The sequence below is a fragment of the Trypanosoma theileri genome, assembly GCF_002087225.1.
Source record: "Trypanosoma theileri isolate Edinburgh chromosome Unknown TM35_Tth_5_V1, whole genome shotgun sequence".
Lineage (NCBI taxonomy): Eukaryota > Euglenozoa > Kinetoplastea > Trypanosomatida > Trypanosomatidae > Trypanosoma > Trypanosoma theileri.
Genome location: NW_021639847.1, coordinates 909,484 through 934,833, shown reverse-complemented (window position 1 = coordinate 934,833; position 25,350 = coordinate 909,484). Strand labels below are relative to the sequence as shown.

Sequence of the window (25,350 nt, the reverse complement as noted above, 5' to 3'; positions counted from 1 at the left end):
CCCCACCTCTTCCTCCTCCTCCTAAGAAAAAAAAAAAAAAAAAAACAACAGTAAGGAAAAACAAGAAAAAAAAGGGGGTTAATCTCCCTTATTTGCAAGAGCAATAATATTGTACCGAACCGAAGATGGTTCAAGATTTATTCTATCTTTCATCGCTTGCGCAGCAGCAATTAAAAATGATTCATCGTCTGAACAGACATCGTGAAGAAGCGGAACAGGGTTACGTCCATCGAGTTCCACGCAACGATTATTTATCTTTACAAAGCAAGTAAAATGAAGGTCAGTATCTGCATCAATCGATTGATTTTCTGGCACTCCTTCTTCACAAGCTTTTCGGTGTTCTTCATCTAGTGTAGGATAATTCTCAATAAACTTAGCTCGCTCTTCTGGAAGCATATCCATCCCAACTTTCCGCAAATCATAAAGTGGACTACCCTCTTGTAAATCACCAACACGATCAATGTTGTTCATTAAAGCATGAATAACAGCCATTGTACCACAAGCATTCGCAATGGTCTGTCTGGAAAAAAAAAACTTGTTCTTTTCCATAAATTCCTTTACTTCATCTTTCTGACGAAGAAGAGCTTCTTTCTCAGCTTCTTCTATCTTATCTGTAACAGGGAACAAAAGCATCATAGCAAAGACCGGACGTGGCACGAAAGCAAGAAGATCAGGATCAAGACCGAAAACGTCGTAAAACGCCACTTTGGGTTCTTTTATTCCAAGACCCTTGAGGTAATTATTCAAGACCTCTGGGTTGCTTTCCAGCGGCAACCATTTCTTCCCCATCGCAGAGACTCAGACAGAGACAGATACCGGATAACGTGGTTATTAATATATATATATATATATATATATTTTTTTTGACAGCGCTTTGTGTTACTTATTTTTTTTTTTTCTAAGAGATAAAACAAACAAAAAAAAAAAAAACACAATTATTGTATTTTTGTTTTCTGTTCAATTTTTACAAGGATTGCCATCATCGTTTGTACAGAAACAAACAATTGGGAAGAGAAATGCGTTGTGTTCAAAAAGGAAAAAAAAAAAAAAAACAGAACCAACGTGAACTGATAATAATGATATTTGACATAATCAAACATCATCTAATTTGATGTCTACATGCATTTTTTTTTTTTTTTTCCTTTTCCCCCTCCCCCTTTCTACCTGCATCTTTATTCTTCCTGTTCTTCTTTCTTTTTTTTTTTTTCTTTTCTTTTTCTTTTCCGATGACCTATGCAATATAGGATTTCAAATCTGGATCACTTTGTTTTTGGACTTTGTTCAAATCAATAACACTCTCACACATAGGACAAATTTGGGAATGTCTGAGTAACGACATGAAGGAAGAGTACAACGCAGGAAAGTGGCAAATGGGACACTCCGAATAATCATCCTTCAGCATGTGTTTACCAGTAACAATACAAAAAGGCAAAGTGTTTTTACAGGCACCACAATCCAGTTCTGTTTCTGGAACTTGAGAATCACAAAAAGGACATGGTGTGCTCTTTTCTACAGGATCATCCATTTCTTCCTTACCTCTTCTTCGAACAATTCCCTCAATTTTTTTGCGATTTTTATCATCTAACTCTGTTCGATATTTACCATTCTGAATAATAATACAAGCGATTTCAAAGGCAGATTTTTTAAATCCACTTTTCAAACATTGTATTGCAGTCGAAGTGTAAATTGCCGGAATATGACGTGGAAATTTCTGAATATTTCTTACTACTCGAAGAAGCATACGAGAAGCTGTCTCATCATCTCCCATTGGTTTAATAAGGTGTTTCACAATAATGTAAGAATGAAGTAACATAAGAGAACGACGTAAATCATTCGGTACACGCATTTTCTTTTCTCTTAATATACGACATGCTTCCACAAGTGTCTTGTGTGCAACAAGGTAGCTACCCATTTCTTGTTCTTTAGTAGCTATAAGTACTGACGTTTTTGCCGCCTTCTCATAACTTCCCAAGGCCATATAAAGTTTAAAGATATAGGAAGGTTCTTTAGGTTCTCCATCACTTTCACCCATAAGATAATCTATAAGCTTATTCGTAAGTGCATCACTTCGTGATTTACCAACAACTTGAATAGCTTTTTCAATATCTTCTGGTTCACCAGCTTCCAAATAATTTTTTAATGCCAATGGGAAATTACCTGCAATGTGATAAAACAATCCAGCCTGACCTGGTTTATTGTTTTGTTCATAGTATTGAGCAATCATTGCAAACTCAAGCTGGTTAGAAGGAGGTGCAACACCATCTGTCAGTTGAACCTGGTTTAATAAAGCACTTTCAAGAGTTGACATACAATTTTTTTCCTTCGCTAATTCAAAAGCCTCCGGAAAACTCTTCGCCATAACAAAAAATTCTACAGCTGCACTAAATTCATTTCGTTTTTTGCACATATTAGCCACCACAGTTGCAGCAGCTGATGATCTTGTTTGACGTACAATCATATATGCACCATGTAAATCATTTAGTTTTTCCACTTTTAGACGTACTACATTATCCCAATCTTCTGCTTGCATATATGCTTTTTCAGCTTCTTTGAATGCCCCTTCATTTTCTTTAGCCTTGGCAAACATTCCAATAATATTACGAGATGTAATTTTAGGAATAACACGATTTGCTGCCTTTAGGTTCTTTGCTTCTACAATATATAAAGTAGCAGCACGTTCAAAATCTAATGCCTTTTCATAAAGATGAGCGGCTTCTTCATATTGTCGAATAGATTCCAATATTTCAGCACATTCTCTCATAAAAGTTTTATCATTAGAATCTAAGGCTAATTTTACACCTTCTCTAATACTTCCAGTTCGAAGTAAACAACGTGCTGCTCCTTGAGAACAAATAGCATTATGACGCTTAACATCTTCTTGAGCTGCTGAAAGTTCAGTACTGGCGTGACCTGTTGGCATAGTGCGTTCACCTGCTTTAAACATTTCTAACGCTTTTGCATATTCACCCAAATACTCCAGTTGTTGAGCGTACTCTTTTGAAAGAAGAGGTACTTTTTCAGGAGCCATTTGTTTTGCAAGAGCAAGAGCAGGTTCCCATTGCATTAAATCATGACGCATTTGTAATGCGCAAAGTGGTTGCGAGGAACGTAAAAAGAAACTTTGAGCATCCTTAAAAAAACCCATAATCATAGATACATGACCAATAAGGAGATTCTTCTCATTAATATGTTTAATATTCTCTAGACACATTACAAGACTTGGCTGTGAAAGTTGACGATAAAGTCTAATTGCAAGTTCAATATCTAGCATATGTAAGGCTTTTACCGCTAAATCTTCTGCTTCTTGTGGGGTTGATATATTTTGTGAAGCCCATCGCAAATGATTTAGCGAAAAATTATTATAAAAAGCTTCAGGATTGGGGTTACGAGCCATAGCTTGATTGTGTGATTTAAGAGTAACAGTGTCAAGCGAGCCACTTGATGTTTGAAATGTCATAATACCCTTAAAGAGGGATACAGGTGTATAACCTGTAGGAATAGGGGTAAAGAGATTGTCTGTATTGGTATCTTTTATAACAACCGATTCAGCCGTTGGTCCATAACGACTATGGGGTGAATAGACATAAGTAACAATGGTTCTATTATCAAATGATACCAAAGCACCATAATCACCTTGATCCCACATAATATTTTTGTGTTCTACTTCAAAACCCTCAGTTTGGGTAAAAACAAGTGTTACAGGATTAAATATATACAAGGTATCATTTTTACCTATTAAAGCAATACGGGAACAACTAGGATTAGGTACCATTTTTTTAATTCCTGTTGATGGTGCATGTTCTACAACACATTGATAATCTGCAAGGTTTATAACACATACTTTTTCTGGAGTAGCATATATAAGAAGATTCTCACTCATACCTATAGAAATAACATTCGCACTTCTATTTTCAGGAAGTGTAACAGAATTACCACCACCACCACGTATTTCATGAAGTTGAACCTTCTCATCATACAACGCTGCAGCATGTTTAGAAGACACCGCCAGTGCTGAAACAGTAGAAGGATAATCAACAGTATCAATAACAGTAGCGTTATTTCCCTCAATAGAGTAATAGATAACTTTGTTTTTTGCACAAACTGCCAAAATACTTCGTGTAGCAGCAATCATAGTAGGATCAATATCAACTGAAACTGTATATACTATACGTCCATCCTGTAAATTTTTTGATGAAATCGTTCGTGTAGATGTCAAAAAATATATATAAGCACCTTGAGTACAACTTACAGCAGACATATTTAATTTATAACTTGACAATTGACCTCGATTTGTTGTAACAGTGACGTTTGACCCATCTTTGCTCCACTGCACCCCCCGCATATTTCCAAACGCACCTTCCAATTCCACTGCATCTGATTTTATTTCCGTAACTCGTTTATCGGCAAAGGTAAAGAACTTTAGAAGGTTATCACCAACAGCAGCACATACTCCTGAACCCACACTACAGGCCAAATCTCTAACATCTTCTTTAAAAGGACGTGATAACGCATACACCTTTACACCAGTATCAGAGACAGATGCAAGGGCAATGGCTCCAGACATAAAACCTACACACATTAATCCATCTGAAAAACATTTGCATACCGTTATATTTCCAAGCTTGGATTCAAATGGCACAACATGTGATTCTAGTGTCCCAATATTGTAACGTTCAAGTGTATTCCCATAATTAACCAATGCAAAAGTATTGTTTGTTTGTTGTGTTATATCACGAGGAACTGATTCAACCAAAACAAGTGACAATGGTTTACCCTTTACGGTAACATGTTGACGAAGCACTCCTTCCGCATCTGATACAGAAAGAATATTATCCTCACCAATCATAACAAGAAGGTTACTTGTAGTCCATTTTCCATCAATAATCTTTCTGGTGTGTGTTCCAACAATAGGAGCTTTTTTAAACTTTTCACTGTTCATAACAAGAAAAGCTCCATTAGTACTACCCACAGCAAGCTGCGATCCAGTATGAGACCATGCCAGAAAACATAATCCTTGCAGACCAGAATCAACCGTTTCTAACTCTCTTTTTCCGACTGAGAATAAGCTGACATTGGTTGTATTATCTTGAACAATCGCAAGGATACTTTGAGTATTATCCCAAGCAAGCTTTACAACTCCAGGAAGGGAGAAAGTGTTTAATGTTTTCCCATTAGACGAAAGTATCCGTAACTTCCCATTTGGACCATAGACTGCAAGGTGTGAACTACTCGTGTCCCAAGAAAACAACGGTTCTCCCTGACCAAGTTCTTTGGCTGTCAATTCAAAAGTTTTTTGTACACCCATTTTATATTATACACTATTGGCAATAAGAATAATAGCAAAAAAAGAAAAAAACAAGGTAGAGGAAAAAAACAACAACAACAACAATATTATTATTATTATTATTATTATTATTATTATTATTATTATTATTATTATTAATACAGTAGTAATAATAAAAATAATAATGAGTAGAAGAAGATACGGAGCATTATTATGTTTACTTCGAAAGTGTTGGCAATGGTAGCAAAAAGGGAGTAACATACCGTGTAAGATCTAAACCACGCAGAGGCCAAAGCACCTCAGAAAACACTCCAAGAATTATATATATATATATATATATAATATCTCATTCACTTTCTTAGAGGCGTAACAACTAATTAATCGTTTGTTATTAGGAAAGGTTCATTATTTTTTCTTTTCCTTTTCCCCCCTTGCACTAAGAGAAAGGGACCTTAACTTCGGTGCCTATTACACACACATATATATATATTTCTTTTTCTATTCTGTTTTTTTTTTTTTTCTATCCTGTTTTACTGCGGATTTTTCATTGTACTTTTGTACCGGTGAAAATATATAAAAGACAAATTTAAATAGATATATTTATAAAACTATAAGAAAAGCAAAACCAATGTCTCATCCACATGGAATGTGACACACTAGGTACTACCAACACATGACGCTGAACGAACAGAGGCAAAGCGTGAGCGTTGTGATGTTTCCCATAGAAGGTTCACTTTTTCGTACACAGCGATTAAAACAGCATTCCCAGGGAATGCACGAATAGCTGTTACTGTGTAGCCCCGCATACATCCACGCAATCCCTCCCGCTTATATAGATGCGCCATCCCGCGCAATAATGACATTTCACCATATCCTCCCTTTCCGGTTTGCACTTTTGTCTTTAGCGCATCGATTGGGTAAATGGATGTCCAGAACGCCACACCCGCACATCCACCCCCAAGAAAGTGAACAAGCGGTGAGGCCTCACTAAAACTCTGACCTTCTTGCAACATGGTGCGAATCACCCATTCAAACGTCACAAAGTACAAACCACAACCGATAGCTTCTCGCGCCAACATAGACACATGTCCTTTGTAAAGTCCATGTATCCCTAATTTTCGATAGATGGACAATGCACAATGTAAGGAATTTTTAAATGCTCGTCGTTCCTCTGGGAGAGTATTTTGAACCTGCATTTTACATTTAACTAGCTCTGCAGGAGTAAGTGCATGTGATACGACAATACCACCAACAGCTGCAGCACCAAAAACCACCACATACGGCTCTGTATCTGGTTCAAAACGTTTACTGCAAAATAAACTTTGAATACAACTAATAGCTGTACGGTATGTACAGAATAATATAGCATTCTCCACAGCAGCACCCATAAGAGGTGCAGGAAGTCCTTTAAAAAAACCATTTATTAATCCTTCATTACGAGTTATATCACAAACGCAACTAAAGCTACCTCGATAGCGACTAGGATCATCTTGCAGTCTGACCTTTATAGTGTCAAATGGATATTCCACTACAGTGGCCACCGCACCGCCAAGTGACCCGGCTAATATTTCTTTAATATCATTTCCATCCATTTTCACTACTCCTAATATGATCTTCCAGAAGCCTCTATATTTATATAGGGAAAGACGAAGTGTAGAATGAGAATAGAAAAAAAAAAAAATTAACAAACACACAAAGAGAGAGAAAGAAAAAAAAAAAAAAAGAAACAGACCAAAGATCCATAAAGACATAATTGCGGCAACGAAAAAAAGTCCAGTTGACCACAGCTAAAACAGCGAAAGCCGAAGGGAAGAAGAGGATAAACAATCAACAAGACGAACTACACTTGGAATTTTCTCTCTTTTTTTTCTCTTGCTTTTTTTTTTCTTTTCTTTTTTTTTTTCTCTTCTTTCCTTTTCTTTCCCTTTCCAGTGTGCTCTACAAAAATTCTTATGCACAAATGCTCTCTTAGGATGGTAAAACGGGTACACCTGTGTTTTTTGCATCAGCGTACATTTCGCGCTGTGTCTGTGTACGATCACCCTTTAGAACCCTCTGAAGCACCAACGGAGGGGCAGTTCGCATTCGGTGTTGCAGCCGTTTTGTATCTCGCTCAAAACCGGCTGTGAAAAGAGTCTCGGCCAATTCAACCGGTGGTGCAAAAACAAACGTGGGGGCCTCATCGTCGGAAAACGCATCCTCGTCCCCACTTGCATCATCCTCATCATCTACTTCACTCTCACACAGCAGAAACCCCGGATATTCGTTATATAAACTAATGCGCGGGTCCGCAGGGCGGGGCGGTGGATTAAAAGGCGGCAGCACCGTATCAGAGAAGCGGCGACACATGTCCACCACATCTCCCATGTCAATCCATGGAATTGGCAGACGATTCACATTACGTCCAATCGTTCGAAAAAGTAGCGCCACGGCAGCATCACTAGCATCCACAACAGCATCGCTAACTTCAGAGACACCTTTACGTGCCAACCAGCGGTTGCGAACAATACGCATCGCCTTCAATATAGGGGCAAACTTTGCTTGTGAAGACAATTTAAAACGTTTACATTCAGCGGCACGTTGAATACAATCGGCAAACCATTCCAAATCCCAATCATTAAACGTCTTAGCTCTGTCAATAATAGATTTTGCGACAAAGGCAAGTTCAGAAATTGGACCCCGCACTTCACCATGGAGTCCAATAGCAATTTGAGTCGTGACACACTGTCTACATCCCACATGACGTGCAAGATTTCGCCCACGCAATACTTTAGAACAAAGTGGACATTGCATGGATTCCCATGTGGGATCAGAGCTATCATCTGTAGCAAGACGCACAATCCAGCGATCCTTTTCGTTTGTAATGCGGAAAGTAGGACGATGTATAAGAAGAAACTCACGTACATCACCAAATTCTGCCACCGCCTCTTTGCTTGCCAATGTTGAAAGACGATTCACCAAAACATCAAGTTCCACTGCTCCACCACAACTTCGAATGGCTTCTCGAATAAACCGTACACCAAGTGGGAAAAATCCTCGTTTTACGCCATATTCATCACGTGGAAGTTCCAGTGGCATTACCACATCTGAAAAATCTGGTATTTTACCGTGTTGAGTTGCTGTTCCTCGTACCCGATTAAGAAGTTCATCTTCTTGTCGGCGATCCATCTCTTGACGGTTTCGCTCCATTACTTCACGTAGACGCTTACGACGCGTATTCTCATAATTTTTTAAATAATCAGCAGGAATTGCTTTCATGTAACCATGCGGTGCGTCAACATCAGGGTGAATATCTGTGACAATAATCTCCTGCGGTCGAGCAGGAACATAGCTACTCGCTACATTCATTGACATTTGACTATCGATTGTTTTAACTTGAAGAGTATGCTTTGCTGATGCAGGTCGTTCTGTCATGATAGCTTTTGTTGTAAATGCACCAGCGGTACGAAGAGCGTTACTGTGTAGTGTAAGAGCCTTTTGACTCCGTTCAGCCTGAGAAGCGTTGCGGGCAGTTTCTGTCTGCGCCTCTGGATCAATCTCCAGGAGAATAAGAGACACTAGCGGGGCACCAAATACCACCGCAATAGAAGACTTAAGAAGATTCTTAAAATCATCCCACTCTGCTGTTCCAACTCCAGGGGCCGCAGCAGCAGCGAGACCACGTAATCGTGGACGAAGAGCATCCAAGAAAATTGCGTGTTGTTTCGCCAATCGATCAATAAAAAACCAAAGCACAAGGCGTTGTGGTCCTTCAGATGTGCGAACCGCATTTTCTACTGCGTCCATAATTGCTTCAACGTTTGCAAGATGGGACTCACACTGTAGTGCAAGATCCGCAAGTTGTTCCACACTGCAACCTGGTGCAAGAGAGGCAATCGCATCGCTTGTTTCCCCAAGAGAGAGACTCATCTACACTACTTAGGAGTAACTAATAAGGAAGAAGAATAAAAAGAAAAAAAAAAAAAAAAAAATATATATATATATAAGAAAGAATCAGATGTCAAGGGTCATATTGAGAATTGTTCCTCCCTTATCACCAAACTGAAACACAATACGCGTACAACCGCATGTGTATATCCCTTGTTAATCATTCTCATCACATCAAAGAAGAAGGGGGATAAAAAACTACAGGGAATGTCACTACACTCAGACTAAAAACGCAAATTGAAAATTATTTTTTACTTGCTCTACTTTTTCTTTATATCGTGTAACTTTTTTTTTTTTCCTTCTTTTCCTTGGTTCACTTTTCTGTTTTTCCGGCAGCAACAGCAACAAGAAATAAGAATATATATAAAGACCATGCAATATGTCCCATGTCATTTACAGAATTTGGCATAGAATGCAAAAGAGAACAGTACGGAAGAATTTAAAGGAATCCTATCACTCTTCCTAATGACTCATGATGTTCCTTTGCATTCTTTCATACGAGAAAGGAACTGAAGGACAAACGCTCGCTGTGATGGAGATGGATTGATATGTGAACGTATGCTACGAATCCGCATCTCTGCTTCATTGAAATCCATCCCTCCATAGGATGTTAGGTAGCACATAACAATCATCCAACTGCGACCCTTTCCTGCTTTACAATGAACGTAGACAGCACGTTCTCGTCCAGAGATACATTCGTGTATTTGCTCCACAGCTTTTGCAACATCATTGAATGAAATAACTGCAGTAGTATCAGGTATTGGTAAACTAATGTATTGTATTTCTGAAGAAAAATACTGATGCCAACTTGACTCATCAGCAAAACTAAGCATATGAATACCAAATCCTTGAATCTCGGCTTCTTCAAGGCAAGCAATAACAAGTCCAAGTTGTTTATTGCGAGACTCTAACTGCTCTCGTATACGTACCAAGTGGTTTCCGCTATCTCCAACTTGCGTGACAACAGGAAGAGCACCCAAGATAAGATGATCGGTTATAAAGTTCCAGTGCAAAAAACCACTAGTAAGGCCTACTTTGCGTCCAAAGTAACCAGGCAACGCAGTAGCAACAAGTGATCCCCAAAAATATACCGCCTTACCTGCAGACTTCACTCCTTGTTGTACGGTGTCCATCATTTCATTTGCGTCAATGGAGTGTGAATGCTTCATCGCATCTTCTTCGTTACGTAAAAGCAGTAATCGCCGTTCACCTTCTTCGATAAAGCAATGATAATCCTTCTTGAGTAAAGCAAGCTCGTCACACTCATCATCGGTTAGCTGAGCGCCCTGTTCCCTCCGACCCTGAAGCTCTTGCATACGACGTTCATTCTCACGGGTAAAAATAGGAGAACTCATAATCAGCGGTATCCCTTACCGCTCTATACTAAGATTCAACTCCAAGAGATATAAAACGAGAAAAAAAAAAAACACAACATATTATCATTATTGCCTTTATTTGTATTTTTTTTTTGTTTGTTTATTAATCATACTGTACCCATATATATATATATATATATATATATACATTACACATATTCATATAGTAGAATATCCGCATAGTGCCAAAATCAAGAGATAAATCATGGAGACATAGCAGTTGAAGAAAAAAAAAATTAGGGGTACCAAATTCATATTGATTGTGAGAGAAACAAACGAACAAAGAATGAAACAGAAAAAAAAAAAGCACTCCCAGTATCACAAAGTGTTAACACCCCGAATAACACCATCCCAACGCCATCCTGGTTTTATGCCAAACGAGTTTTCCCACTTACGCTGTTCCACAGACCCAAGAGACGGAACCCGTTCTACGTCATATGGGACATACTGAGACAACAACTTGTCATCCAAAGACTTCTTTGATTCTGTGTAGTTTAATGTAGCAAAGTAGACATCAAGAAGGTCCTCTGGCAATAAACCTTTCCAGTGTTCTGGTATATCGTGGTCTAAAAGAAGTGCCTGGTAATGAAATTGTGCCACAGATATATTCTCTGAAGATGAAAATGGTACACCCTCTTCTTGTTGCCGTTTTTGTTCGTTTCCACCAGCTGTAGGATTTAATGAAACCCCACAACTATCACTGCTTGTGTCATCGATATCCTCCATGTGTACTCCAACCGCCATCAACACTTCGCTCTTGTCACCAAACGCATATGGAAGGAGCGGTCCCTCCGCATATGTGTCATTATCATCATCATCATCGCTATCATAGCGACGTCGTTTCATTCCTACAATTATTTTTTTCAGCGACAAAAAAAAAAAAAACAGCAAAGGAATAACAAAAAGAAAGAAATATATATATGTATATAAGAACGCAGAAGTGTGATACAAGAAAAAGAAAAAAAAAAAAACATTTCTTTTAAAACAGGAGAGAGGGGAGTGTAGCTGGCTATAGACTGATACGAACAAAAACGGTAGTAGGACATTTACTAGGTCCTCAGCATAAATATATAGTACACATATATAAAATGAATGGGCAATACACGAGTTGCTTTTTCGTTGCTCTTTTTAAAGTTTCGTGTTTATGTTTCACTCCCTATATCTTTCATCTTCACAATCATCCGTCCGAAAGAATATAAATAAATTACACAACAACAACAAAAACAAAAAAAAAAAAAAAACAGTACCCTACAAAGACATCTTTAAATAAAAGAGACTACACACCCTTAAGAGCGAATCCGCTCGAGTGCCTTCGGAAGATGAAAAGTGTACGATGACTCTTCATTCATAAAGTCTTCAAATTGTCTCTTATCCCCTCCCACAACGGCCACCTGTACTCTCCCAGAGGGTGCTGCAGCCACGCCATAAGATGCAGAGTCTTCTGTCTTTTGTGCAATTCTTGCTGGTACAAAGGAATTCCCATCTCGTTCCACAGCAGGAGAAAGCATACCACCAGCCGTTTGACGCACACTTGAGTTTCGCCTCGGTGTGGATGCCACCGAGTTACTGCCACGTGGAGTCGTCTCCCTCGGTGTTGTCTGTACCGAACGTTGACGTAGCTCCTCTACCTCTCGCTGTAGATGATGAAACTGACGTTCATATGTTTCTTTTAGTAAGAGCATCATCTCTTTCGCGGTGCCACTCTCCAAACGTTGGGCACATGTCGTCTGCAACTGCCGCAATTCAGCTTCAGAGGCTTCCCGAAGTTTACGTTCCTCTTTTAATTCTCTGAGGCACATCTCAAGACGGTGTTCCGTTGCGGTGCTTACTCTCTGTGCTTCAAGCATTTCTGCACGAAGTTGCTCCAAACCTTCGGCATGACGCCTTTCTATTTGCCGTTCATGTTCCTTCTGCTGATTTTTCAATTCTTCTAAAGAGAACTGCTGCTCTCGCTGCATCAGTTCTGTATTTATCCTGGCAATCTCAGCATCACGTTCACTTAGTGCTTCTTCTAAACTCATAATTCGACTACGGTAAGCTCGTTCACGGCTAACGTGCTCTTCCAATTCCCGCTGGTGAAAACCAACCACCTCAAGCCATTGAGTGGTAAAATTTGTATCATTCGACTGTAATGGTACCGGTGATTGTTGTTGTGTCTGTAATTTTTCGGAGGTTACCAAACCATTATTTCCTGTATAATGCGATTGCTGCGGAGACTGTGAAAGTGAAGCATGTGTCTGTGTGGCAACACTGTGTTGTCGATTTTTAATATCCGTCTGTAAAGAGACATCTTGTAAATCATACAATTTCGTTTTACTAGTAACTTCATTAAATTGAGCTTGAACTTCCGTTACCTTTGCCCTTAATTCCTCCTCTCGTCTGGCAAACTCAGTTTCTAGAAATTTGCAGTGACGGGTAGCCTCTGAAAGCGATTTCCGTAACTGATGAACCTCTATCTCCATCTCTTTATTTTGCTCATCTGCTTCTTTTCCTCGCCTAAACATACGTATCTGACGTCTGGCATCTTCTAACAACTTCATGTAGTGTTGAATATCTCGTCGCAATTGATCCATAGCTGGTTCCATTACCCTTTTATATGTCTCTAATTCATATCTGGCACTACAATTGTATGGATGCCTCTCAAGTGAACTACAACGATCGTATGGTAGACGATTCGTTTGTTGTTGACGGTTTTTTTGAATACTATTTGTATGGCCCGATCGTTTCTCCTCTGAACCTACCCTGTCACTAATATTCACTGGTCTTTGATTGTAAGGAGTATTAATAAGACCAACATCCCCTACTTCCCTAGAAGTGTTATAAGGGGATTGTATAGATTTTAATCGATGCGTCACATCCTTCACACGTTGTTGAGGGATGGAATTTGGGGATTTCAATGGTAATGGTGATGATGATGAACCTAGTTTATACGGTGTGGGTATGTTGACACGTGGAAGAATTTCTGCCTGTTCATCATAACTATTGAAAAGGGAACGTTGATCTAAATCAGAAAAAACTTGAAAGGTGGGTTCTGCTACTTCTACTCCGATACGCGAACTGTACACGCGACTTGCCGTATAGGCGATACAAAAAGCCTCCCGAAAGGTTTCTCGTTCTGTTTCCTCTGGTGGGGTTGATGGGGCGAAGCACGAAATCCATACACCAGATTGCTGCTTAAGTAGAGCAGGTTTAAGTAGGAATGATAGTTTTGTTCCTGCAAAAGTGATTGAAGGAGATCGGCTCTCTATAAGAGAAGCGGCTGTGGTTACACAGTGTCGTGTTGAGCGTATGCCTTTACCTACCTCAGAGAGTGTAAAGGAGATAAATTGTATAGTAGAATTTGGTAATCCCGTCTCTTTCTTAAAGGTGAGTATGAAACTAAATATTTGGTGACGATCAGGTGATGCAACCTGATCGACGTGGTGTATTACTGTCATTAAATCTTCCTCACTTCTAAGTTCTAAATATGAGGCGTCTTCGACGGATGTAAAGTGATCCTCGTCATCCTCTATGATGTCTGGCTCTACCATTGCTGCTGCTGCTGATGCTCCTGTTATTGGAGTGATATCTCGTAGTTTGTTATGGTCATCCAGTTCAACAACGGCAATGTGCACAGTGGCTAGAAGGCGGTTAAAATCTGGAGTGGTGTGCAGCAGACGCCAGCATTGCGGCAGCAGTCCGTCATCCGTGTGGAGCAGCGCGTGTGTGCGTGTAAGCCGCGTGCCGTCGACGACGATGACGACCTGCGGGGCTGCGATGGGCGGCAGAATAGCGCGCAGGGCGGGGCGCACGGCGGCGAAGAGGGCCGATGGGTTTGCGGCGTACACATCCAAGTTGACCGTCCGCCGGGCCCGCGCATCTGTGGGATCCATGACGCTGACGGCCGTGGCTCTCTTCTCTGCCTGTGAACCCCCGGGGGCCTCCTCCAGCCGCCACGTGTAGAGCGCCGCCAGGGGCCGCCCCCCGCAGAGCCGCCGCACCTCCGCCGCGCCGTACTCCCGCACTACCACAATCATCCACAACAACTCCACCTTCCATAGACACAGCCAGAGAGAGAGAGAGAGAGAGAGAGAGAGCAAAGAAAGAGAGAAAAAGTAGAAGAGAGAAGAAAATACTCATTACAACGGTAAAGAGATCTACCCCGCCACCCCCACTCCCTCCCCTGGAGATGAAGCATGCACAGATGGGAGAAACCATACGCACACAAAGAAAGGTAGCAGCGAAAAAATAAAAAAATAAAAGCTACTACCCATAGAATGAAATGGTAGTGTATCTACATTGTTGGTTCACCAAACAGTTAGCTAGATTTCCAAAGGAGAATGGATATCTGACCAACATAAAAATAAATAAAATGCTTGCTTTCATGAGCAACATCAGCACCAAAGCTACGTCCTGCTATACATTGCCAAGTAGGATTGTGGCGCTTGTCGAACTCCCTCTTTATATGCGTGGCAATGTCCTTCTCCATTTGATGCTCCTTAATTGCCTTGGCAGCGACAGTTAGAGCGTCGTTCTGCATCTCCTCGCTAATATCAGCGAACCTCACATTAAGCTTGCGTTCGTTCATCATTTCAGTGGAGGAGTACAAGTACAAGTACGATTAACACAGAGAGAAAGAAAAAAAAAAGAGAGAGTGCACCCCTCCTCTATCAAAAAAAAAGAAAGAGAAAAAAGAAATAAATGAGAAATAGAAGAACAGATGTCAGGGTTTATTTTTTCTTTTTTGTTTGTTGTAAACCAAAGTCTATCAATGTCAGAGTGGGATATAGTACCAGAAAAAAAAAAAAAAAACAATAACAAAAACGGTGGAAAAAATAAGAACAAAAAAAAAGATGTTCTTCACGAATACATTGAGAAAAAAAAAAGATGTATTCCACTTATCCTTTTTTTTTAATTTATTTTTTCTCTTTCATTTATTTTTTTTTTGTTTTCTTTTTTCTTCTTCATTCCTGTGTTTAAGTTGGTGAAGCTTCGCCGGTATTCCGGGCGGCCTTTAACTCCTCTACGAGCTGTTTATTGATATGCACAAGTCTTGCAGCTTTTCGCTGAAGCTCTGCATTCTGCTGAACCAAATCTTCCTGTGCCTTTTTCAGTGCCTCTTCTCTTTGCTCGCGGGCGTCCAGTTCGCCACGCAGTCGTGACAATTCTCCATCTCGCGCCGTAACGTCAGCCGCGAGAGCGTTAACAGACGTCTCAAGACGATGTCGCACCTCAGCAACTTCATCAGTTGTGTTCTCAGATTCAGTCGTCTCCCCTAACGGGGCTTCTGTTCCCGTTAATGTTGTAGTGTTTACTGGCAGCGCATGCCGGAATAACTCAGCGCGGCGTAGTGTTTCACGCAGAGCATCCGCCACGTGTCGCACACCGTGACGTAGCAACTGTGTCTCTTCCTGTTCATCGCCGGGCGTACTCTTTGTAGATGTCGTCACTTGCATCTGCACAAGCTGCTGCTTCATTTCTAGAATAGAACTGCACAGCTCTTCTAACCGCTTCGCCATTTCTTGTTGTTGTTCTTCTGGCTTCAGATCTTCTACGACTACTGTTGCTGTTTTGGTTGACTCTGTTAATGGTGTTGTTTCTGGTGTTCCTTCACGACCTTCAACTTCCATTTCACTGCATGGTGCCCATCGCTTCAAGTTTTGCTGCAACTGACGTACCTGTTGAATAAGAGTCACCTCACGCGTCAAAGATTCCTGCAGTGATGTTACGAGACGGCTGTTCTGTCGTTCGAGAAGTTTGAGACGAACTTCACTATGCTCATTGAGTTCGCAATCACGTTGAAGTTCTGCACGCAACCCCTCTACTTCTGCAAGAGCAGCTGAACGAATAGTTTCAAGAGAGGATACTTTATCACGTAGCGTCGCAATTTGTTCAGTTGCTTCAATAGCATCCAGTGAATCTTCAACAGAAACTTCGTGCATAAGTACACGTTCAATAGCAGTAAGACTATGCTGATCAATAAGACGTTCACAGCGTGCTAAACGATCTAGTGCCGCATCTCTTTCCTCCGTTAATTCACGTACTTTTTCAAATAGTAAACGTACATTACGTGCATCAGAGATAGACGTATCTAAAAGAGCTGTCTTTGATGCTTCACCTGTTTCCAACTCATCAGAGACAAATTGTAGCGCCCATGTTAGTGCTTCCCTCATCATAGTTCGGATCTCTTGTTGTTGCTGCTTTGAAACCATTGTGTTAGTTCCTGTCGTATCTTCACTGTTATGAGATGCAATAGGTTGAAGAGTTTTAAATGATGCAACAAGTTGTGTAATTTGTTCTCCAAAAGTTGCCAAGTCCTTCTCACGCTTTGTCTCTGTCTCACTCATTACTTTCTGAAATGACGACATTGCCTTCTTGAGATGAGCCTCACTCTGTGCAATGGCCTCAAGTCCATCCTGCGCAATACTATTAATATGACTAACACCTATTCGCTGCTGTTCTGTTAATATTTGCTCTTCTGTTCGAGAAAGAGCAGCAGAAATATCTGTAACAGTTTGTTCTGTGAGTTTTAGAGCATTATATGCACTTACAGCTAATTCCTGTTGCTCCTCTGCATGCGTCACTGCCAAAGCACTCTGTGTCTCTGCATCCACCACAGTGTTTCTTAAACGTTCAAGTTCCTCCTCATAGTAGCGCCTTAGTGAGGACAATGTATTAGCCACCTCATCAACTTCAGCATCATCTTTCATTTCTTGCATTTTCGCCTCTAACATGGCATTTCGTTTTTGTTCTCTGGCTAATATCTCACGGGTCAAACTGAGTGAAGTTGCAATCTGTGCGGAATCATCCAGCACCTTCGTGTAATCAGACCGTAACTGTGTAAGCTGCCGCAGAAGAGCGTCATTGCCACTTGGGTTAATGCGTTCCCGCACAATATCCACAAGGCGGTGCTCCACAACTTCCCGGCGACGTTTCTCCTCAAGAAATCCCTGATGGACTACGAGAGCTTCACGCCTTAGCGTTTCTGCAGATTTTTCCAAATCGCGGCATTTTTCCTCTGCGACCATTATGCGTGATTCTTGTTTCTGCCATGAATCTACAAGCTCGGAAAGCGTCATATCTTTATGTTCAAGAAGTCTTAGAGCAAAATACTCCGGTGCGTTGCGTTTTAATGCCTCACAAGGAGGAGGTGAAGGTGTACAATAAGGAACAAAATCTGGTGGTACAATAGCATGAACAATTCCAGCAAGATCCAATTGTTTTTCTAACAGTCTCACATGCGCTTTAGCCTGACGTAATTCGGAGTTTGCAAGATCCGCATCTTTATTTTTTGCAGCAAGAAGACGAACAATTTTGATTAGAGACAAAATTTCACTATGATGCCTCAAAAACGCATTCTGATAAAAGGAAAGAGAACTTTGAAGTCGGGCAACTGCAAGATTTTTTTTAGTTAAAGAAAGTTCAGCATTTAACGCCCTACGTGAATATGATTGTATCGCATCAAGAGATTTTCGCATAAACTCTTGAGCATGTGAAACAAGTTTTTCATTTGTCTCTTGTTCACCTGCTAACTGTGATGAAAACAAAGTGACTGCTGTACTGTTGGCAGTGTCAAGACCTTTCGCCACTTCTTCTGCTGCGGATACGGTAGAGTTTGTCAGTTGTTGTTGTAATACAGAAACAGATAGAGCGTTACGACGAGCGTCATCAGCAGTTCGAATGTGACTCAGTGCCGTTGCTGTGCGACTCTCTTGACTCTGTGTGAGTAGTTCCCACAACTGCACGTTGGAGGTGCTGGAGGCGCTCAGCATGTGCTGCAGAAGTGTACTCGCCTGCACGGCGGAGTCCAAGACGGCACTATTCACCTTCCCGACACTCCCAATCATATCATCTACTTCATTAGACATACGCCGTACTGCGGCAGAAACTTCCGTCGTCAACTCGTCATTATCTTCCCTCGCCCTTTTAGTACCAGCTATCATCATAACACTATTCTACAGATTATTCAAACAAAAAAGAAAAAGGAAAAAAGGGATTTGCAGGGTTAAGAAATATTAAACAAACTCAAAAGGGGATACATTAAGGAAAAAAAAAAAAACAATATCGTACTAAGAAATAGTACCTGAGATGCTTTGTACTCTTGTAGTCTCAGATGATAGAAAAAAAAAAAATAAAATAAAATAAACAAAACAGGAAAACTTCTACTTGTAGTCTATGGAATGTATCCTTATTGGATCATTTTTTTTTTTTTTTTCTTATTCTTCTTTCTTCTTTTCGTTCACTTGATACAATATATGTATCATATCTTGTACTACTTTATGACCATCTTTATGAGTATGAAATGAGAAAAAGACGGTTCAATTAATATGACTAAAGATCCTTCACAATATCATGCGTCATCTATATCGTAGGGCGTTCTCCTTTTTATGGAAGAAGCAGGAGGTGATGGGACAGTTTCATCATCTGACACCTCAACGTCCCACTCATGTGATAGTGGTACTGAAGTGTTAAACAAAGTATTATCATGTTTTTCACCAGTCAAAGAAGAATCATAATGAGTCAAATCAAACCTTACATGCTTAGATTTAGGAGATACCGTTTTTTCTATATTAGGAACAGGAGAAACAGTTGTTGATACCTCCACCCCAGACGAAGTAAGAGTAGATGAAGCATTTAGAGGTTCAATGTCGTACACTTTCCCTTCTACAGATGATATTACATCTGAGACAGCCCTTTGTCTAGCCACCGCCGACTGGCAGAGTAGAATATCATTGAGTTTATCATCCATTACTTTGGCATTATGTGACATTAATCGGGCTACTTTCTTTAGTGTAGATCGTAGGTTTGCAATTTCAACCTTTTCATCCTTTGTATTCACTATGGTTGTATAACTTTGCAAAATATCTTTGATATCAGTAATAAAACCTCCAAACTCTTTTTTTAGTTCTTCAATAATCTTTTTAGAGGGATCTTCATGATGGTAAGAGTCTTCAACAGCTTTTCTCATAGTCCTGTGTAGTTCATCTGAGCTTGCACGAATGGATTCTACAGAAAGCTTTAGTGGGAGTAAATGACCCTGCATAACTTTTTGCACTGTATCTTCCACAGTTCGGGAGACAAGAATGGCAACATCTTCAGAGAGTCCATTCCCACTACATTGCGAACTTGACTCTATCATACTACGTCCATTAAACAAATTTGGTGGTGTCCCTATAAATTTTGGTGTTAATTTAAGTGCAGCGAGGGTTTGTTTCTCTGGTGTTCTAAGAACAGAATCAATATGTTTTTCTGGTAAAATAGTATTTTGTCGTATAAAAAAATACAACACTTCAAGTCGTTCTTCCATAGCTTGAGTTTCCAGAGAATGGCGTTCACATTTTTGTGTAAGTAAAACTTCTGTGCGAAGCATATCATCAATTTCTTCTTGCATTTCTTTGTTTAATTTTTCCCCTTCTGTAGACTCTTGCGATAAACGACGAATACTTTCTTCTCGTATAGAAAGTTGATGTTTTAGGTTTGAAATTAGAGTTTCCTTCTTGGTAAGTTCACACTGTAATTTTTCATTTAATTCATCAGCATTCCTTTTCGATTCTCTAAGCTCTGTTAATAGGCCACCCTTAAATGCAGGCTTCAATACTCCCATATTATTTACACGGGTTGTCTCAGCGTAACGAGTAATGGAGGGGGAACGGATCTGCACTGGACTTGGAGAAAGTCCTCCGCCGAATGAAGAATGCTCCTCTATACCACTACTGTTATTACTGCCTATGAGGGATACTCCTGGGACTTCCTGCCAACGGCATGAAAGTGAAAGACCTTCCATTTTTTGAATAGGGCTCCATTCATTCATGAACTTGGTAAAGATTTCAGACCAACAATTTGCCTCTAATGACAATATCGCTGCCCTGGCATACTGTTCATTCTCTGAGAAAAATAAAATCTCTCGCTGATTAAAAAATGCAACATCACGCATGTGCAAATGTCTCATAGAAGCTATTTCATATTCAGAGCGTTGTAAATTATCTTCAACCTGACGTAGTTGTCCTCTAAGTACCTGAATTTCATGATCCTTTGATAGGATTTGTTGTCTACAACGATCAAACCCCGAGAGTATCTTTTCCGATCGGTTAACAGCGTCAACACGTTCACTATCGATTTGATTTATCATACGTTTTAACTGTGAAATTTCTTCCAAATATGAGGATTCAACACTCTTAAGTGTCTCACGAATGCTACCAAGGTGCGCACATCTCGAGCAACCTTTCCTTGGTGTCAACAGACCTTCTGTAACACTGTCAACAGAAAGTGAAGGTTGATCGCTCGCAGAAAAATTAAGAACATTAAAAGACTGAGCAGCTATCCCAGTAGTGGAAAGTGTGATATGTGCAGCCTCAATGATGTGGCTAAAGTCATTTAAGGAAGGACACATAGTATTATCGTCATCATTAGTTCTCTGCAGATATCTTTGTTGTTGTTGTTGCTGTTGCTGTTGATGTTGCCCCTGATACGAAAAACCCGAAATGTCCTCCGTTTGGCCCCACATTTAACCTGCAAGAAATATATATATATATATATATAACACGCACCACAAGAGATTGTGGATAATAAAAAGTGAACCAATGCAACTGCCTAGGAAAAATAAAAATGATAACAAAAACAAAAAAGAAAAAGAAAAGAAAGAATAAATGACAAAGGGATTTCTATAGTCATGTATTAGTAACAATTTAATACGTTGGGATTTGGTAGTAAATACAGCGATACATACCGTAACACACGATATAGGTGTGTCACGGCGAGGCAAAACTAAGGAAGAAAGCGACGAGAAGAAAAAAAAAAAGAGGGGGAAAAGAGAATGCCACTCCCTCTGAGGAGGCAGCTGGCTTTAATTTAGGCAGTACGAGAGTAGGCACGGGAGTGCACATCTGCAAACACCTATTTGTGAAAAACTTATCCATTGAGGGTAAAGTAAAAAAGGAGTTGCGCTGCCCCTTTACACATATATATATATACACACACACCTGTAGGGAAAATTGCTCTTCTTTCGAACACACACGCATGCAGTTACAGAATACACACCACAAAAATTACACCAATCAATGAAACAGAAAAAATGGCAGGTTTATTATTGCCCAATAATATAAGGAGGTAAAATTAAAAAAATTTTAGTCCTGCCTTAACTTCGTGTCGATGAAAAGCGGTTTTGGCACACACTAAACCTTTCGTGGAGGTGCCACTCCGCCTCCAAGTGACATATATGTGTTGAATCAATCATGGTACATACGTCGTCGGGGCGGAACTCTACTTCTGTTATTCACTCCCGAATTAACACTACTTCCTCCTCCTCCTCTCAGAGGTAGATTTCGCACACCAAGTGGTTGTGGTGGTGTTGCCAATGCGCTGGACCTTAAATATATATCTCTTTCACCAACCGGTTGAGCACCACCACCACCACCAGCAGCAGCAGCAACAGCAGCAGGACCACGCATTACATGTCTACCGTTGGGTGAATGATACCCCAATCCATCTGGAATACTCGTCAAAGCTGGAAATTGGTCTGCCAACTGACATATACTGTCACCTATTTCAGGTTTTAGTGGGATTCCATCACCTATTCTAGCGATAGGAACACTTTGAATATATCGCATATCTTCTTCTTGAAGAAAAATATGATGTTTCATCCATTCAATAGGACAAGCAGAAGATCCTCCGTTATTTGTATCCCTCTGAGGAAGTAATCGTGCGTAACCAAAGATAGCAGAACACTCTTGCAAAACAAATATAATAATGACAGGACCTCTATCAAGAGTAGAGTAAAAGGCTCGACGATTCGCAGGACTAGGCCAGAAAACACCATTTTCAACAGATTTTTCAATCTCACTTTTTTGTATAAAGGCAACAAAGTAATAAATGCTTGTACTTAATACACTTCCAGTCAATGGTGCAGGTGGTTTGGGTGCACTAGCACTGGAATTGTTATATCCACCCATACCATTCGATCGTTTATGGTTTCCACCTCGACTGCGATTAAAAGATGGATCTGTATAAGAGTTAGCAATACTACCAAGTATCTGAATCCCTGGAGCAGGAATTGATTGTATTGTTGTACGCATAGGAGCCTTGTCACTGAGAGCTGTACGAATAAAGTAGCGTGGAAAAAATTCTAGTAGAGGAGGAATTAATAAGAGTTTCGTTGGGTCCTGTAATATCACCCAACCTCGTCCACTACAGACACCTGATGCAGTTGTAAATATATCAGCTTCTGCCACCATATCGAATGCCTCAAAATATCGCCCCAACATTTCAGCAGTCGTGTTTGGTGGCAAATTCGTGACATAAACGCACATACTTTCCCCAGTGAGTGGGAGCAACTCTCCCGTTACATCATCAGGAAGATAAACTTCATAGTGTCCATATGGAATTAGTCTTCGAGATGTAATACCGTGCTCTGCTGCATCAGTAGAAAGAGGCACTTCACATGGTGGAAATTCACTGGGATCGTATAGTACTGCTCCCATGGGAAATCGATGATACAATGCAAGCCGCCCATCCTCAAGAAGACTCATTTTTTCGCCATTTACATATACGTATGCAGACCCAATGTTTGTTTGCATCATGTTTGGCCTTTTACTGTTTTCGGTAATTCTTACTGTTATAATTTATCAGAAAAAAAAAAAAAGGATACAAAGAAAAAGAGAAAAAAAAAAAACACATAACACTAAAAAGATTGTATTTCCATAAATAGAAAGGGTGTGAATAAAAGTATATACGTATACATAATATTTAGAACCACAAATTAAACCATATTTATTTTTTTATTTTTTATTCATTCCAAAAAAAGCATACAAGTGCCTCTTTTTCTCTTCCTGAGCCTTGTAAAAATCTTTTCTTTCTTTTTACTTTTTCTTTTATTTTTTTTTTAATCTTCTGAAAGAGAAAGACGTTGCTCCAGTATAAGCCCAACTGCGGAATCAAAGGGAAGTCGAGTAACGTGCACTACACGATACAGAACAAGTGAATCCGTTGAGACACAAGGATGTAAATTAATATCGAAATAAACGAGACGAGATACGGAGTTTGTGCACCAATGCCATAAAAATGGTAATAGTGGCGCAAAACGCATATCTGTTAGAAAAAAAGTTGCATGTGTTGCATCTGTTGCATTAGCACCAAAATGTGTTAACCCAATAACACTATTCGCATATGTAAAAGCAAATTGAACAATAAATTCTCGAATCACATCTTCTTCTAACTTTATAATATTAGAAAAATGTGAAAACGTCACTGTCTCTAATTCCGGCATATCTTTAACGGATGCCAGAAGTTGAGAAACGGGTATGAGTCCGATAGAGCCACTAACAAGAACATGTCGCTCTTTTTCAATAGTAATAGCATTTGATGTAGAGCAGATATCCATTGAGGCAGCACCCCAACAGCTAATGCTTCGAACATGCAAAAGTGCGCGATCAATCAGAGATGTTGGTGCTGAAAGCACATCGAAACGGAGTTCTGTTAGCTCTGATTTCTCAACAAAAGTATATCCAGGTGGACGTACACCTGAAAAGATTTGAGTAAACACTTCCTTAAAGGCATTCAAATAATCAAGGGATGGTGAAAAAATCAATACGAAAAATATATCACGTTTACTTTCTTCCATTTTTTCCACGATTCGCTTAAGTAGATTCACCAAAGAAGCTATCAATTGTTCATAATTAGTGTAAATATTACTTTTAAACGTATCGCACATGCGTCCCCAGAAATTACTGTCATTTTCAGATGACATGGGAATTGCTGATGATTCCAAGAGTTCAAAAGAAGTTCGTAATATATTTTCTGCACGTGGAAGAAATTTCATACGATCTGAGGGGAATATTAATGACGGAAGACTCTTTAACAACTCTATATCTGCATTCTTTTCATTATCATTTTTTTCAATTAATCTCACCTTTAACCTCGCATGGCCAGAGGGAGAGTACTCGTTATCGTCTACAATTACACGCTCAAGTGATACAACCTCCAACCTCTGTTCTTTAAATAAAGGGCAGTCAAGTACGATAGTTTCAAACTCACCTCCCTCACCAGCACTATGGGTACCATACATCTCTTGTGCCTTATCAAGAACTGGTCGCACATCCTCTAAAGACATACCAAGATGAACCTTCGGATTGAGACCAATGGATGCAGTCTTTACAAGAATAGCACGCACATGTAATGTGGAAACTATATCAAGAACTTCATCTGCTGGTCGTTTCCAAAGAAATGCGAGTGATTCTAGCCCTAAACGACTACATACGTCCTCTACACGGTTTCGTTGGTAGTGTGAAAGAATTGCACCAGTCGTTACACCCCTAACCTCTGGAAACTCTTCCTTTACAGAGCGAAGGAGACGATAAAGGCATTCAATTTCATCCTCATCATCACGGTTAGAGGTGTAGTGAAGCTCTTGAACTTTTGACTGTCCAGCTTTAATGAAAGCACGACGAAGAGGCAATTTTAGACAAACAGCTATAGACTCTACCACTTCATGTCCTACTGTTTGAAAAGAGTAGGAGTCAATTTCATCCACAGATTGAGATTCTTCGCTACTCATGGGGGCAATGTTTGCCACCACAACAGGCTCGTGGCCATACCGCAGCGCTAGCAGCATTGAGAGGATACCATCCTTCCCACCAGATATGAGGGCAATAGTTTTCATTGCCTCACTTCAGTTTAGTGCATCATGTAAAAAAGAAATAAGGGCAGTCACAATAGCAAAAAAAAAAGAAGAAAGAAAAATCAATTAATGAGTTAATTAAAAAAAAAAAAATGTTTTTTTTTTTTTTTTTT

The 25,350-nt window shown here is 39.9% G+C and overlaps 11 protein-coding genes across 11 annotated transcripts; all 11 read right to left on the bottom strand.

Annotated features, from left to right (window-relative positions):
- Window positions 1-78: 78 nt before the first annotated feature.
- TM35_000054530 (putative ubiquitin carboxyl-terminal hydrolase) lies at window positions 79-789 on the bottom strand (the record flags this gene model as incomplete). Its single annotated transcript, XM_029023108.1, has 1 exon — window positions 79-789. One exon carries the CDS (start codon window positions 787-789, stop codon window positions 79-81), a length of 711 nt encoding a protein of 236 aa, XP_028885923.1.
- A 442-nt stretch (window positions 790-1,231) lies between these two features.
- Window positions 1,232-5,305, bottom strand: TM35_000054520 (putative WD40 repeat protein; the record flags this gene model as incomplete). Its single annotated transcript, XM_029023107.1, has 1 exon — window positions 1,232-5,305. One exon carries the CDS (start codon window positions 5,303-5,305, stop codon window positions 1,232-1,234), a length of 4,074 nt encoding a protein of 1,357 aa, XP_028885922.1.
- A 635-nt stretch (window positions 5,306-5,940) lies between these two features.
- On the bottom strand, window positions 5,941-6,876 carry TM35_000054510 (putative mitochondrial carrier protein; the record flags this gene model as incomplete). The annotated part of the gene is made up of 1 exon (XM_029023106.1): window positions 5,941-6,876. One exon carries the CDS (start codon window positions 6,874-6,876, stop codon window positions 5,941-5,943), a length of 936 nt encoding a protein of 311 aa, XP_028885921.1.
- A 376-nt stretch (window positions 6,877-7,252) lies between these two features.
- On the bottom strand, window positions 7,253-9,193 carry TM35_000054500 (uncharacterized protein; the record flags this gene model as incomplete). Its single annotated transcript, XM_029023105.1, has 1 exon — window positions 7,253-9,193. The coding sequence occupies one exon, from the start codon at window positions 9,191-9,193 to the stop codon at window positions 7,253-7,255; it is 1,941 nt and encodes a 646-aa protein (XP_028885920.1).
- Window positions 9,194-9,681: 488 nt separating this feature from the next.
- On the bottom strand, window positions 9,682-10,566 carry TM35_000054490 (uncharacterized protein; the record flags this gene model as incomplete). The annotated part of the gene is made up of 1 exon (XM_029023104.1): window positions 9,682-10,566. The coding sequence occupies one exon, from the start codon at window positions 10,564-10,566 to the stop codon at window positions 9,682-9,684; it is 885 nt and encodes a 294-aa protein (XP_028885919.1).
- Window positions 10,567-10,905: 339 nt separating this feature from the next.
- On the bottom strand, window positions 10,906-11,433 carry TM35_000054480 (uncharacterized protein; the record flags this gene model as incomplete). Its single annotated transcript, XM_029023103.1, has 1 exon — window positions 10,906-11,433. One exon carries the CDS (start codon window positions 11,431-11,433, stop codon window positions 10,906-10,908), a length of 528 nt encoding a protein of 175 aa, XP_028885918.1.
- A 440-nt stretch (window positions 11,434-11,873) lies between these two features.
- On the bottom strand, window positions 11,874-14,603 carry TM35_000054470 (uncharacterized protein; the record flags this gene model as incomplete). Its single annotated transcript, XM_029023102.1, has 1 exon — window positions 11,874-14,603. The coding sequence occupies one exon, from the start codon at window positions 14,601-14,603 to the stop codon at window positions 11,874-11,876; it is 2,730 nt and encodes a 909-aa protein (XP_028885917.1).
- A 939-nt stretch (window positions 14,604-15,542) lies between these two features.
- On the bottom strand, window positions 15,543-18,512 carry TM35_000054460 (uncharacterized protein; the record flags this gene model as incomplete). Its single annotated transcript, XM_029023101.1, has 1 exon — window positions 15,543-18,512. One exon carries the CDS (start codon window positions 18,510-18,512, stop codon window positions 15,543-15,545), a length of 2,970 nt encoding a protein of 989 aa, XP_028885916.1.
- Window positions 18,513-18,916: 404 nt separating this feature from the next.
- Window positions 18,917-21,070, bottom strand: TM35_000054450 (uncharacterized protein; the record flags this gene model as incomplete). The annotated part of the gene is made up of 1 exon (XM_029023100.1): window positions 18,917-21,070. The coding sequence occupies one exon, from the start codon at window positions 21,068-21,070 to the stop codon at window positions 18,917-18,919; it is 2,154 nt and encodes a 717-aa protein (XP_028885915.1).
- A 721-nt stretch (window positions 21,071-21,791) lies between these two features.
- On the bottom strand, window positions 21,792-23,090 carry TM35_000054440 (uncharacterized protein; the record flags this gene model as incomplete). The annotated part of the gene is made up of 1 exon (XM_029023099.1): window positions 21,792-23,090. The coding sequence occupies one exon, from the start codon at window positions 23,088-23,090 to the stop codon at window positions 21,792-21,794; it is 1,299 nt and encodes a 432-aa protein (XP_028885914.1).
- Window positions 23,091-23,443: 353 nt separating this feature from the next.
- On the bottom strand, window positions 23,444-25,219 carry TM35_000054430 (putative ATP-binding protein; the record flags this gene model as incomplete). The annotated part of the gene is made up of 1 exon (XM_029023098.1): window positions 23,444-25,219. The coding sequence occupies one exon, from the start codon at window positions 25,217-25,219 to the stop codon at window positions 23,444-23,446; it is 1,776 nt and encodes a 591-aa protein (XP_028885913.1).
- Window positions 25,220-25,350: the final 131 nt, after the last annotated feature.